This window comes from Monodelphis domestica, chromosome 6 (assembly GCF_027887165.1).
Source record: "Monodelphis domestica isolate mMonDom1 chromosome 6, mMonDom1.pri, whole genome shotgun sequence".
Lineage (NCBI taxonomy): Eukaryota > Metazoa > Chordata > Mammalia > Didelphimorphia > Didelphidae > Monodelphis > Monodelphis domestica.
Window position 1 is genome coordinate 14,638,122 of NC_077232.1, and position 13,947 is coordinate 14,652,068.

At 35.3% G+C, this 13,947-nt stretch overlaps 1 protein-coding gene across 2 annotated transcripts in view; it reads left to right on the forward strand.

The window, feature by feature from the left end:
- The window catches only part of VN2R630 (vomeronasal 2 receptor 630), a 32,704-nt gene extending 21,258 nt beyond the window's left edge, over positions 1 to 11,446 (forward strand). Inside the window, exons 4-6 of one of the 2 annotated variants that reach the window (XM_016422766.2) lie at positions 6,518 to 6,736; positions 7,983 to 8,106; positions 10,235 to 11,446. In XM_016422766.2, coding sequence (XP_016278252.1) covers positions 6,518 to 6,736; positions 7,983 to 8,106; positions 10,235 to 11,139 — 1,248 coding nt within the window. In that variant the 3' untranslated portion in view covers positions 11,140 to 11,446. The remainder of the gene's footprint in view (positions 1 to 6,517; positions 6,737 to 7,982; positions 8,107 to 10,234) is intronic. The other variant, NM_001099579.1, reaches the window with a different exon arrangement.
- Positions 11,447 to 13,947: the final 2,501 nt, after the last annotated feature.

Sequence of the window (13,947 nt, forward strand, 5' to 3'; positions counted from 1 at the left end):
TCTCACCAAAAATGAGATCCATTTCCTCTTCATATCTGGCTGTGATCCACTGTAATTACTAGTCTCTCGGTAACTGAGGATGATAATTGTCTTTGTGCGTTTTCATCTATGGTAAGACACTTGTGCTTGAAGGAGATTTAAATGGAAAAGTCGTTGCACAGAGACAGTCCCACTCTCTTGGCGTTGGAAGCCTGGGTCCAGTGGCATGAAAGGTCCTTACACCTAGAGACTTCCTCAGCTGCATTGGATGGCCGTGTTGTCTTTTGTGCTCCAACATGCCCTAAGCACTCCAGAGTGCTTTGCTGCGTCGCCATCTCAGCCGTTGAACCTTCTTATTGGTTTCTTCTGTCTGCTCAGCTGAAGCAGGCTTCACATGCTGGGTGAGCAAAATCTTGGTTCCCCAGTGGTCTACGACCTGATGGCTACCCTCACAATGTTTAGCTGGCCGGTTGAAGCTGTTGCCCGGGGTGTGGCCGCTGCCACATGCTAGCAGCTAATGGGAGCCACAAGTGAGGTCTGGGTGTCAGGTGGGGATCTGAGGCTGGAGAGATGCCCTAGAAGGGCAAGACAAGCCCTCTATACCAGAGATATTACCCCTCCCTGAATACCCCATACACCCCACTGTAAGTATGAGCAAACGAATTGAACAAGGTAACATTTTCATTTTTTTTCTGCTTATAAATTCTTTTTTTTAAAACATTATTTTATTTGGTCATTTCCAAACATTATTCATTGGAAACAAAAATCATTTTCTTTTCTTCCCCCTATCCCCCACCTCTCCCATAGCCGGCACATGTTTCCACTGGGTATCACATGTGTTCTTGACTCGAAACCATTTCCGTGTTGTTGGTATTTGCTCTCGAGAGTTCATTTAGAGTCTCTCCTCAGTCATATCCCCTCCACCCCTGTAGTCAAGCAGTTGCTTTTCTTTGGTGTTTTTACTCTCACAGTTTATCCTCTGCTTGTGGATAGGGTTTTTTCTTCTAGATCCCTGCAGATTGTTCAGGGACATTGCATTGTCCCTAATGGAGAAGTCCATTACCTTCAATTGTACCACAGTGTATCAGTCTCTGTGTCTAATATTTTCCTGGTTCTGCTCCTTTCGCTCTGCATCACTTCCTGGAGGTTGTTCCAGTCTCCATGGAACTTCTCCACTTTATTATTCCTTTTAGCACAATAGTATTCCATCACCAACATATACCACAATTTGTTCAGCCATTCCCCAATTGAAGGGCATTCCCTCATTTTCAAATTTTTGGCCACCACAAAGTGTGCGGCTATGAATATTCTTGTACAAGTCTTTTTTCCTTATTATCTCTTTGGGGTAGAAACCCAGCAGTGCTATGGCTGGATCAAAGGGCAGACAGTCTTTTATCGCCCTTTGGGCATAGTTCCAAATTGCCCTCCAGAATGGTTGGATCAATTCAAAACTTCACTAGCAATGAATTAGTGTCCCTACATTGTTGTATCCCCTCCAGCATTCATTACTTTCCATAGCTGTCATGTTAGCCAATCTGCTAGGTATGAGGTGATACCTCAGAGTTGTTTTGATTTGCATCTCTCTGATTATAAGAGATGTAGAACACTTTTTCATGTGCTTATTAATAGTTTTGATTTCTTTGGCTGAGAACTGCCTGTTCATATCCCTTGCCCATTTATCAATTGGAGAATGGCTTGATTTTTTGTACAATTGATATAACTCTTTGTAAATTTGAGTAATTAAACCTTTGTCAGAGGTTTTTATGAAGATTGCTTCCCAATTTGTTACTTTCCTTCTGATTTTAGTTACATTGGTTTTGTTTGTACAAAAACTTTTTAATTTGATGTATTCCAAATTATTTATTTTCATTTTGTGACTCTTTCTAAGTCTTGCTTGGTTTTAAAGCTTCTCACTTCCCAAAGGTCTGACATGTATAATATTCTGTGTTCGCCTAATTTTCTTATAGTTTCCTTCTTTATGTTCAAGTCAATCACCCATTTTGAATGTATCTTGGTGTAGGGTGTGAGCTGTTGATATAAACCTAATCTCTTCCACACTGTCCTCCAATTTTCCCAGCAGTTCTTAAGAAATAGTGTATTTTTATCCCAAAAGCTGGGTTCTCTGGGTTTGTCGTATACTGTCCTTCTGAGGTCACTTGCCCCAAGTCTATTCCACTCATGCTCCTTTCTGTCTCTTAGCCAGTACCAAATTGTTTTGATGACAGCTGCTTTATAATATAGACTGAGATCTGGGACTTCAAGGCCCCCTTCCTTTGTATTTTTTTCATTATTTCCCTGAATATCCTTGATCCTTTGTTACCTTGTCCTACCCCTGAGCAGTTAATGTTCTTCCACTTGCTCAAGTCTAGTTTTAGCTGTGTGGAGAGTGTTTGGTAGTTGTGTTCATATAGTTCCTGTGTTTGTTTTGGGAGGTAGATTCCTAAGTATTTTATTTTGTCTAAGGTGATTTTGAATGGGATTTCTCTTTCTAGTTCTTGCTGCTGAGCTGTGTTGGAGATATATAGAAATGCTGATGACTTATGTGGGTTTATTTTGTATCCTGCAACTTTGCTAAAGTTGTTGATTATTTCAATTAGCTTTTTGGTTGGATCTCTAGGATTCTTTAAGTAGACCATCATGTCATCCGCAAAGAGTGATAACTTGGTCTCCTCCTTGCCTATTTTGATGCCTTCAATTTTTTTTTCTTCTCTAATTGCTACTGCTAGTGTTTCTAGTACAATATCAAATAATGGGCATCCTTGTTTCACTCCTGATCTTATTGGGAATGCATCTAGTTTATCCCCATTGCAGATGATATTAGCTGATGGTTTTAAATATATACTATTTATTATTTTTAGGAAAGCCCCTTGTATTCCTATGCTTTCTAGTGTTTTTAATAGGAATGGGTGTTGTATTTTATCAAAGGCTTTTTCTGCGTCTATTGAGATAATCATGTGATTCTTGTTGGTTTGTTTGTTGATGTGGTCAATTATGTGGATGGTTTTCCTACTATTGAACCAGCCCTGCATCCCTGGTATGAATCCTACTTGATCATGGTGAATGACTCTTCTGATCACTTGCTGGAGTCTTTTTACTAGTATCCTATTTAAGATTTTTGCATCTATATTCATTAGGGAGATTGGTCTATAATTTTCTTTCTCTGTTTTTGACCTGTCTGGCTTTGGGATTAGTACCATGTTTGTGTTGTAGAATGAATTTGGTAGAACTCCTTCGTTGCTTATTATGTCAAATAGTTTGTATAGTATTGGGATTAACTGTTCTCTGAATGTTTGATAGAATTCACTGGTGAATCCATCAGGCCCTGGGGATTTTTTCTTAGGCAGTTCTTTGATGGTGTGTTGGATTTCTTTTTCTTATATAGGATTATTTAAGGAATCTATTTCTTCTTCTGTTAGTCTAGGCAATTTATATTTTTTAAATATTCATCCATATCACCAAGGTTGGTATATTTATTGCCATATACTTAGGCAAAGTAGTTTTTAATGATTGCCTTAATTTCCTCTTCATTGGAGGTGAGATGCCCCTTTTCATTCTTGATGCTGTTAATTTGCCTTTCTTCTTTCCTTTTTTTAATTAGATTGACCAGTATTTTGTCTGTTTTGTTTCTTTTTTCAAAGTACCAGCTTCTATTCTTGTTTATTACTGCAATTGTTCAATCATTTTAGATTTTACTAATTATTCCCTTAATTTTTAGGATCTCTAGTTTGGTTTTCTTCTGGGGGATTTTAATTTTTTCCTTTTCAAATTTTTAGATTTGCCTTTCCAATTCATTGATCTCTGCCCTTCCTAATTTGTTAATAAATGCACTCAGGGATATGAATTTTCATCTAAGTACTGCCTTGGCTGCATCCCATAAGGTTTGAAAGGATGTCTCACCATTGTCATTTTCCTCATTGAAATTATCGTTTCTATGATTTGTTCTCTAAGTAACTGATTTTGCAGTATCATATTATTTAATTTCCAATTAATATTTGATTTGACTCTCTCTGTACCTGTACTGAACAATATTTCTATTGCTTTATGATCTGAAAAAGGTGCATTTATTATTTCTGCTTTTCTGCATTTGAGTGCCATGTTTCTGTGACCTAGTGTATGATCTATTTTTGTGAATGTGCCATGTGGTGCTGAGAAGAAGGTGTATTCCTTTTTGTCCCAATTTATTTTTCTCCATATGTTTATTCACTAAGAAAGTGAAAATAAAGCAGTTTAAATTTGCAAATGCGTCAAGGGAAGAGATTATGGAGAGAGAGAGAGTAGGTTGTTTTTAAGTATATCATTAACAGATATCTCCTGTGTTTTTTCCCATAACATTTTAATACTTAAATACACTTAAATTACAATATTCTTTTCATTTTATAGTTTCACTTCTGAACTCACTCCACCTTTCCACCTTCCACCCTTACTTCCATTCACTAAGAGGCAAGATAAATGATGAAATATACATGTGAAATCATGCAAAACTGTTCCGTATTAGCTTTTTCTCTGAAGAAAAAGCAGGACGAATAAAAAAGTGAGAAATTAAAATCCATTTTACAGTAGGAGTTCATCATTAATCTCTTTAGTAGTATATAGTATGTTTTCATGTTATTGATCAGAGAAGTCAAGTCTTTCACAATTAATCATCACAGCTAGAATGTTATTACTGTGCATAATATCCTGGTCCTTCTTCTTTCACTTTCCAAAAGTTCATAAAAGCTTTTCCATGTTTCTCTGAAACCAACCCCATTGGTATTTCCCTTAGTACAATAGAACCCCATCACAATTATTTACCATAATTTATTCAGTTTTTTTTTCCAATTGAAGAACATTCCCTCAATTGGTAATTCTTTGTCACCTGGAAATGAGCAGCTATATGCATTTTAATAAACATAGATCCTTTTACATTTTCTTTGATACTTTTCACCTATAGATCTAGTATTCTTATAGCTGGGTGAATGAGTATTAGTAATTTATATATCTTAGGGCATGAATCCAAATTGTTCTGCAGTGTAAAGGGAGATATTTATTGCTCCACTAATAGTTACCAAATTATTTCCCTCATAATCTTCAGAATGTTTTTTTCTATAATCTTAAATTGGCGCATCTCAGTTGATTCAAAATCTACTTTTTTCATTTGTACTTAGATAGAGCATTTTTCATATGATTGTATTTAACTTTGATTTCTTATTCTTAAAAAAGTCTTTTTGTATTTTCTGACCATCTATCAAGTGAATATTTTAAATGTTATAATTTTAACTCAGTTGTAGATGAAATATATATTTCAGAAATGAAATCTTTACCAGAAGATCATGATGTTAAAATTTTTTATATTATTTGTTGCCCTTTGGCATAACAAAATTTCCCTAATTTTCTCTTTTAATTAGGTCTGTTTCAGCTTTTGTTTTGTCAGAGATCTTGATTGGTACCTTTTGATTTTTGACCTCAGCAAATTTGTGTACTTTCTGCTAAAGCCGTTATTTTAATTCTAAGAACTTTATGGTTCCGGTATTTTTTATGGCACACAATATATTGTCTGACTTTGATTTCTAATGCATTGTGCTTTGATGCTATTTACGAGTGAATCCATCTCATTTACACTCTTATTCATGTTTCACTCACTACTGCCTATTTCTCTCCATTATATACATTTTTTGTTTTTCTTTTGTATTCTTTTTGTGTCCTGTCTTTTCCTTAAAACTCTGTTTTCTTTCATTTGCTTTGTATTTTACATTCTTTTATTCCCTTCACTAGTACTTGTCAGAGTTTCAACTATTGCTTGCTCATTTTTCTTTTATTTCCACTGCAAAAGTTCTTTCTTGAGTACCCTTTTATATAAATTAATCTCTCTATTTGTACTCTCACTTCCAATAAAATAATTATTTTGGTATTTTTAAAATGATTCTCTCTCAAATCTTCCTCAATTTTGTTATTATTTCATTTTCTTATAATCTATCGTAATGCAACAACATCTTTCCTTTTCTCTTTTACTGGAATTATTTTCCTTTATTTTGATTCAATGAACTTTTTGGAATTGTTTACTCATTTAAGTATCTATATTTTCCTTTTCTTCTTTACCTTGAATTTCAGCAGTATGAATTGAAAGAGTTCTTTAATCCTAAATTTACCTAATCAAATATTCTATAGATTTTGGATGGACATTTTTTCTAAGGAAAAAGACTTCTTCTTGAAAGCCATATATTGTCTGTGAATACAGATTTTTACAAAAGAACTTGGAATGCCAGATATCAGAGGTATTTCAAAGAAATTCATGATTTGTTGAAGGGAAGTTAAAATTACATCTGAGGTTGGTTCATTATCTAGAACATTACTCTTATGGCACCTATGACTTGCTAGGAAAAAAGTGAAATTGAGTGTGGAATGCTGGGTAAAACTCAGTAAGAAGAATTTATGAAAAAAAAGAATAATAGTTTTTGTAAGCTTCCAACACATAGCCATTTTATGTTGATTATCAAGACTTAGAAGTGTGAATGAACCCTTCTTTCCCTAAGGAGTAACAAACTTCTGCCCTTGCCTTCAGCTCCTCCACTTTCTAAAGTGCGTTAATCCTGTCAATGGCATCAAAGATGACTTATGTGTAGATGGACCCTCCATGACTGCTGAGACATATGATATCCTGAATTTTAGATCATTCCCTGATAAGATTTGGTCAGAGGTGAAAGTTGGAGAAGTGATTCCTCATGAAAAAGTGTTAAGCATTAGTGAAGAGGACATAGATTGGCCAGAAGATTTCCCCCAGGTAAGAGTCAGGTGAATGAGAGCTACATAGATGAGGCTGTTAGAAGCCTGGACACTGCTGTCTTCTCATTAGACCTTAAAACTTCCAAGAAGACATTGTGAATGACTAGGACAGGACAGAAACATCTACTTTCCTTTTTTGCTATCAGTAAGACAGAAGCTTGATTCCTCTCATTTCTTTTTCTCAATATTCCTTTATTTGTTTACCCTCAAAAGAGACCTGTAACACCAAAGTATAGCTTATATAAGCATTTGATCATGAATTTGTCTTCCCAAAAGTCCCATGACTGCTTTTAGAGGCTCTTAATTACAATGTTCCTGCATAACGGGAAGAGTGTCAGGAGTCAGGGAGGCTCCTTTTCTCCAATTCAAATCTGCCTTCAAATACTTACTAGCTCTATGAGTCTGGGTCAGTCTCTGAATCCTTTTTCCTTCAGTTTTAATTTTGGTAAAATCTGTTGGAGAAGGAAATGGTTAACCACTCTGGCATCCTTGGCAAGAAAATCCCAAGTAAGTTTGTGAAAAGTGGCACAAATGCAAAATGACCAAATGACAAATCGAATGTTGTGGGTATTTCTTCTTCAGATATAGAACTTCTATATAGATTCAATTCTATTTGTCTATGTGAAGTCATAAATCCCAGTTTCTCTGAATCATCAGAGGTACCTCCAGATGCCACACTAAGAAACAAGATCAACCATTCAAATAACTTGATTCTTATTAATCAAGCAGATTCATTCAAACAAATATTAATTATTTATTGCTTTAAATTTTTTAAAATTATATTTTATTAAAAAATCTGTAAAGTTAAGACTCCCTGAAAAAAACACGATACCTTACTCAAATACCAAGAACAGGACTTTTTTAGAGAACAAAAATATAAAGAAATATTTCCTCTTCTATGAGCAATATGTTACATCAACATTCCTAGTACAAAAAGAAGTTCACTGTAGAGATGTGCTGTCACATATTTGGTGGAAAATGTACTATTAACATGTTTGTATTTTAAAAATTGGAGCAGTTGTAATGTGTCTTGGGTCAACTGTGTTTATATTCATGTCTTTAGGAAAAGATGAGATAGAGTACAAGAGGGATAATTGGGAGACAATCTCCCTTCAGAAATATATCATCCTTGTTTTTCCCTACTTCAAATATTTTATTCTAAAAGTCTCCTGCAGAAGAAGTCTTAAATCACCATTTCCTCATCTTGCACTGATATTTTTTCTCTTCCTTTTATGGAAACTCAGATTCCTAGTTCTACCTGCAGTGTGGCCTGTGGCCCTGGCTTCAGGAAGCAATTTCGTGAAGGCCAGCCCATCTGCTGCTTTGACTGTACCTTGTGCCCTGATGGGAAGTTTTCCAATAAAACAGGTGGGTGCCTAAAGAGAAAGAGTTCTCCCAAATTATAGGCATTAGATTTTTTTTTCTTTTTATTTAATTTTAGTTTCATGGCTGAACCTCAGAAATTTTTCTCTTACCACAGTAATATGGAATATTTCTATGTCATTTGGTGTCCTAAGAGTATTTACTTCAATTAGCAAAATTCCATTTACCATAGCTTAGACCTTGAAAATTATATTCCCATATTTTCCATTCAATTATTTTCCATTCATTTTTTACTTATCAATTAAAACTAACTTCATTTTGAGGCTTTAGAATATAGAGAATATATTGCAGCAGATTTATATTTATGTATTGTCATTATATCTTTAATGTATTCTATACATTTAAAAGGTTTTTTAATTATAGCAAAATTATTTTCAAATTAAGGTTCTGTTTATTATAGTGAACTTCATATTTTCTTTAAAAATATTCCATTAAATATTCAATTGTGTTGAGATAACTGTTGGCATTATCTTATTGGTAAAAAAAGATCAATCTATACTCTAATAGCATCCCCTGTTTAAAATATATTTTAACTGTAATTCTGAAACAAAGATTTCTTAAATTTCAAAAACACAAGATAAATTAGAAATAGGGTATTAATGTACAATATGATATATTTAAAACGAAGTACAAAGAACAGTAACAAAAACAATTCCTTATTCCCTGATAAGTATCTTTCATTTAAACTAGAAAGAGATGACAGAATTATTGAGCATTTGAAACTAATGAATATAATATTTGGTTCACATCATTTTATTTCCCTTTCCCCTAATTCTTCCATTTGCAATGCATGGGCAGAATAGTGTATATAAGACTTAGAACCATCTTTTATGGTGTTTGTTTCCTTTATTTTTCTTCCTTGTTTGCTAAGATTGAATAAAATAATGAGGGTCTAACATACTAAGAATCCATTACTTTCTCCATTTCTTCCCTGGGAAAAAGGATTAAAAGATTATTAATATCATAGTGCTAATATTCAAATGAAATGAAAAAACTGAGTATAAAAATGCCATGTATAAATCACAAAGGGTGACTGGTCACTCTTCCTTCTACCTATTATTGATTTGTTTTTCTTTTTTTTAATTTTTTCCCAATGCTCAATGGTAAAAAAGAGTTTATATCCAATACTTGCAGATTATGATGAAATTGACATCCACCCTCTAACTGAATAATGAATGATTTCTAATCCACCACATTGTTTGAATAAATGCTATTTAATCTAATTCCTTTTTCCTATAATATTTCTCTTGTAGAGCTCTAAATTTCACTCTCTACCCAAATCTCATGAGCCCAAAAAATTTCTACTTAATAAGTATATTCTTTATTAATAGTTCAGGTAAAATAGAGCAAAGAATTAGTACTTATGTACATTTATAAGAAACACACTTGGTGAGAGTAATAGTCCCTGATGACAAAATAATGCTAATGCATGCAATAAAAGTATCATCCTGATGAGTGAAAATCATGAAAAAGAAAGATTTGAAATCGACATTTAATAACCTGAAGAAAGTTTGGAGCCATTGCTATAGATTATATTTTTAAAAATCAAAATAATTATGAAAACTATCTTTAACAACATTCAATGGGACATGTTTGATTACCATAAACAGAATCCTGGACCTAAAGAACCCAGAGGACTTGCAATTGTGCATTTTCTTTAAAGAATTTTTATAATAGATAAAGATCACAGAATAAATTCTTCTCTATTTCATTACTATTGTGATAATATTGTATACAAATATAAAAATATACACATACACTATATATATATATATGTATATATATATATATATATATATATAGTCCTCACATAGGCCTTAAGGTCTTTCTGTGAAGAGTTAAATTTTGGAATGGGTCATAGTTTAGATTTCATTAAGAAATATGTGACAGAATGAATAATTAACAATTTTTTTTCCCACAAGTAGAGATAAAGAGAAACCCAAATATGTTTTTTTTAATTTCATTGACTGTCTAGAATTCTTATTCTTCTGATTGAAGAGGAGTCCCCCAAAAAGTTGAGGTTTAAGTGGAATGTCTAATTTTGACCTTATTGGAGAAAGAAAAATATACTGCATATAAAACAGAGTGAGATTAATTTTTATTGTATTTCCAGATGCAGAAGAGTGCATACAATGCCCTGAAGATCAGTACCCAAGCCAGGAGAAAGATAGATGCCTGCCCAGGACAGTAACTTATCTGGCTTATGAAGAGACTCTGGGAATGATTCTGACCTCTGCAGCTTTCTGCTTCTCCATTCTCACAATATTTGTCCTTAGAGTGTTTGTTATACACAGAGATACCCCCATAGTAAAAGCCAATAATCGCAGTCTCAGCTACATTCTGCTCACCTCTCTCACCCTTTGCTTCCTTTCTTCCTTGCTCTTCCTTGGTCGTCCTACACCAGCCATCTGCATCTTAAGACAAACCACATTTGCCATTGTGTTCACGGTGGCCATTGCTTCCATCTTGGCCAAAACCATCACTGTGGTTCTGGCCTTTAGGGCCACTAAGCCAGGGAGCAAGCTCAGGAGGTGGCTGAGACCAGCAGTATCTCATTCCCTCATTTTCCTTTGTACCCTTATACAGATGTTCCTCTGCAGCATCTGGCTGGGGACATATCCCCCATTCTTTGAGATGGATACACACTCTGAGGCTTCCTTCATTGTTATTCAGTGCAATGAGGGCTCCCTTGTGACCTTCTACTGTGTCCTTGGCTACATGGGCTTCCTGGCCTTGGTCAGCTTTACTTTGGCTTTCCTGGCAAGGAATCTGCCAGATACTTTCAATGAAGCCAAGTACCTGACATTCAGCATGCTGGTGTTTTGCAGTGTCTGGATTTCCTTTTTGCCCGCATATCAGAGCACCAAAGGGAAGGCCATGGTGGCCATGGAGATCTTTTCCATCTTGGTCTCCAGTGCTGGGATTCTCATCTGTATCTTTGCTCCCAAATGCTATGTGATCCTTCTGAGGCCAGACAGAAATACCCTGGAGATATTGAAAAACAAAGCTAGTCCTTGAGGAGCAATGTGTTCTGAAGCTCTTCCTCTCAAATCTTAAAGATATAGCTCTTCCTTCTTAATGAATGATTTAAAATACTCTAGCTTTTATACCATTTATTTTCTGTTATCATCATGTCTTTCTTTTGTCCTAAATTCCAAAATTATATTGAAGAAAGTCATATTGCTTGATTTCTTAAGAGTTAAAATTACTTACTCTGTATATAAAATGACCTCTAAAGAACAGAACCTTAATATGTTGATGAAATGAAAACAATATTCTAAAAATAAATTACATATTTGTGTGTTTGTGTGCATGACTGTGTGTGCGCCTGATTTTGGATTCTTGGTTTAGTATTTTTCACTTTTCTATCTGTAAAAATGGAGATTTGAACCTCAGACTTCAATCCCCAGACGTCAGTCCCCAGAAGTTCTTGGCACTTCCCAGGATGCCCTATAATCTCACCTGAGTACAAGATCAACATTTGTATTTAAACTGACAGCAATGCCTACTTGCGTCTCTCTGATTCTCCTTCTAAGCACACACATCTCTCAAGATGTAGTAAGTGAAATTGAATGGGCTTAACAGCCCTAGGTTGTTTTTTTTTTCTATTTTTCTTTTTCTTTATTCTTGATTTCTAATAATCATTAATAAACCTCTAAAATATAATACTTTTAGTAGAGAAACTAATTTAACTGTTACAGTTCTGGCAACCACTAGATGGGATGAAATTTCTCATTTTTTTTTAAAACCCTTACCTTCCATCTTGGAGTCAATACTGTGTATTGGCTCCAAGGCAGAAGAGTGGTAAGGGCTAGGCAATGGGGGTTAAGTGACTTGCCCAGGGTCACACAGCTGGGAAGTGTCTGAGGCCAGATTTGAACTAGGACCTCCTGTCTCTAGGCCTGGCTCTCAATTCACTGAGCTACCCAGCTAGCTGCCCCTCATTTTTTTTGAAGATAGACTAGATAATGATTTCTAAGCCACATTTCTCCAATGCTTTTTAGAAAAGCATCTTGATCAGCTTCAGCCTGCTTGCCTGCACTCCTACCTGCAGCCATCCACTTTGGAGTTTATTTATTCAGATTGCTCACCTGGTCCCAGTCCTGTCCACCCAGGCCCACTTCTAGGCTCCTATAATCAGGACCTGTATGACCCAGATCCGCTCTCCCGGTCCCAAAGCGCCCAGCCCCAGCAACTCTGGCCTCCAAGCGGATCACTCATTGCCCCAGAGCCAGGACTCACTTCCAGCAACTGGTAAAAAACAGGGGTGATTTTTCCTTTGAGTACAATTAGCCTCCATGTGGCAAAGGCCAGGGGATCACAGGTGGGGAGAATGAAGAGAAGGAAAAGACTTTTCCAAATAGGAACTTACAACCATGGCTTTAAACGGATATCTTTTAAGTACACTGGTCCTTTTATTCATCTCCCCAGATGCTTCCTTATCTTTGGAAATACCTGATGAATCTTTAAATTTACTCCCTGTAATTCGCTCAGAGATTCAGGAGAAAAATTCAGCTCCCTGCCATCCTTTGGCCCAATTTGAGATTCCAAAAACCCACCCTCACTATGGGGAGGCAGCTCAGTGGCTCAGTGAATTGAGAGCCAGGCCTAGAGATGGGAGGTCCTGGGTTGAAATCTGGCCTCAGACACTTCCAGGGAGTGTGGCACTGGGCAGGACATTTAACCCCATTGCCTACCCCTTATCACTCTTCTGCCTTCTTACATTAGGCATCTAAATGGATAAAAAAAAAACAAGGAAATTTAAAGAGACTGGAGGTTATATTTTAAGGCTTTTCATACTCCAATGTTTTAAAAAACATTTTATTGCATTTTGCTGATTGCTTTGTTTATGATTTAACTTTGTGATTTTAAGTTCATATAGGAATATAATCAATACCATTCTGTTATGCTGAATAATTTATTGTATGGTTTTAACTACCGTTTAATTCTGTTGTGTTTCCCCTAAAACTATACTGAACAAAAAATATTGAGTAAACCCATATACAAACAGCCTTTCTTTTTTTGACTTTGTAACTTGTCACATAGAGGATAGATGGACTCCATCAGAACATTGCTACAATTATATAACAACCTTTGGAAAATATAATGAGCTAAATATCTCAAATTGATTTTAAGGGTTCGTTAGAATTTTTTTCCCCAACAATATCATTTTAATTGGGCCCTGATTCAAGGACCTGTTATAGATTTATTTTTCCTTTACTTAGAATTTTTGCACATAGGACTTTTATAGTCTATATTTCATCCAGAAATTATCTTCTTTTTTATTTGGATTTTTCTGATGGTTTTAGTTATTTCTCTTGCCAAATGATTCATATATCTCATAACTCATCCATGCCTCCCTAAATGATCCCTGTATTTTTCAATCACCCTCTTCAGGGGGGTAATGAAAAATTATTATTATTCTATATTGCAAAGTTTAAATTCCTTTGGAGAATAATTTAGGTTAAGAAACAAGCTACCTATCCGAATCCAGAAACTCAACTGTTTGGAGAAGATACCATGAAGATGCCTCCACAGACCACAAGCTGCATGAGAAAGATCAAGAATGAACTTTGGGTGTGGTTGATTGAACATTTAATTTGTATTTATATTTTAACACCAAAGGGGACTGCCCCCTAACTGGATTTTTGTCTATGTGCCTAGCAATAATTAGGTTTGTTCTCTTCCCTCTTATACTCAAATTATTGTAATTGCAAACTTTGTTTGTTTACAAGCCCCAGCTGAGAGATTAGTCTTCTTTGGTCCTCAGGGGGGTAATGTAAAATGGAGATTTAAACCCCAGACTTCAATCCCCATAATTCCTTG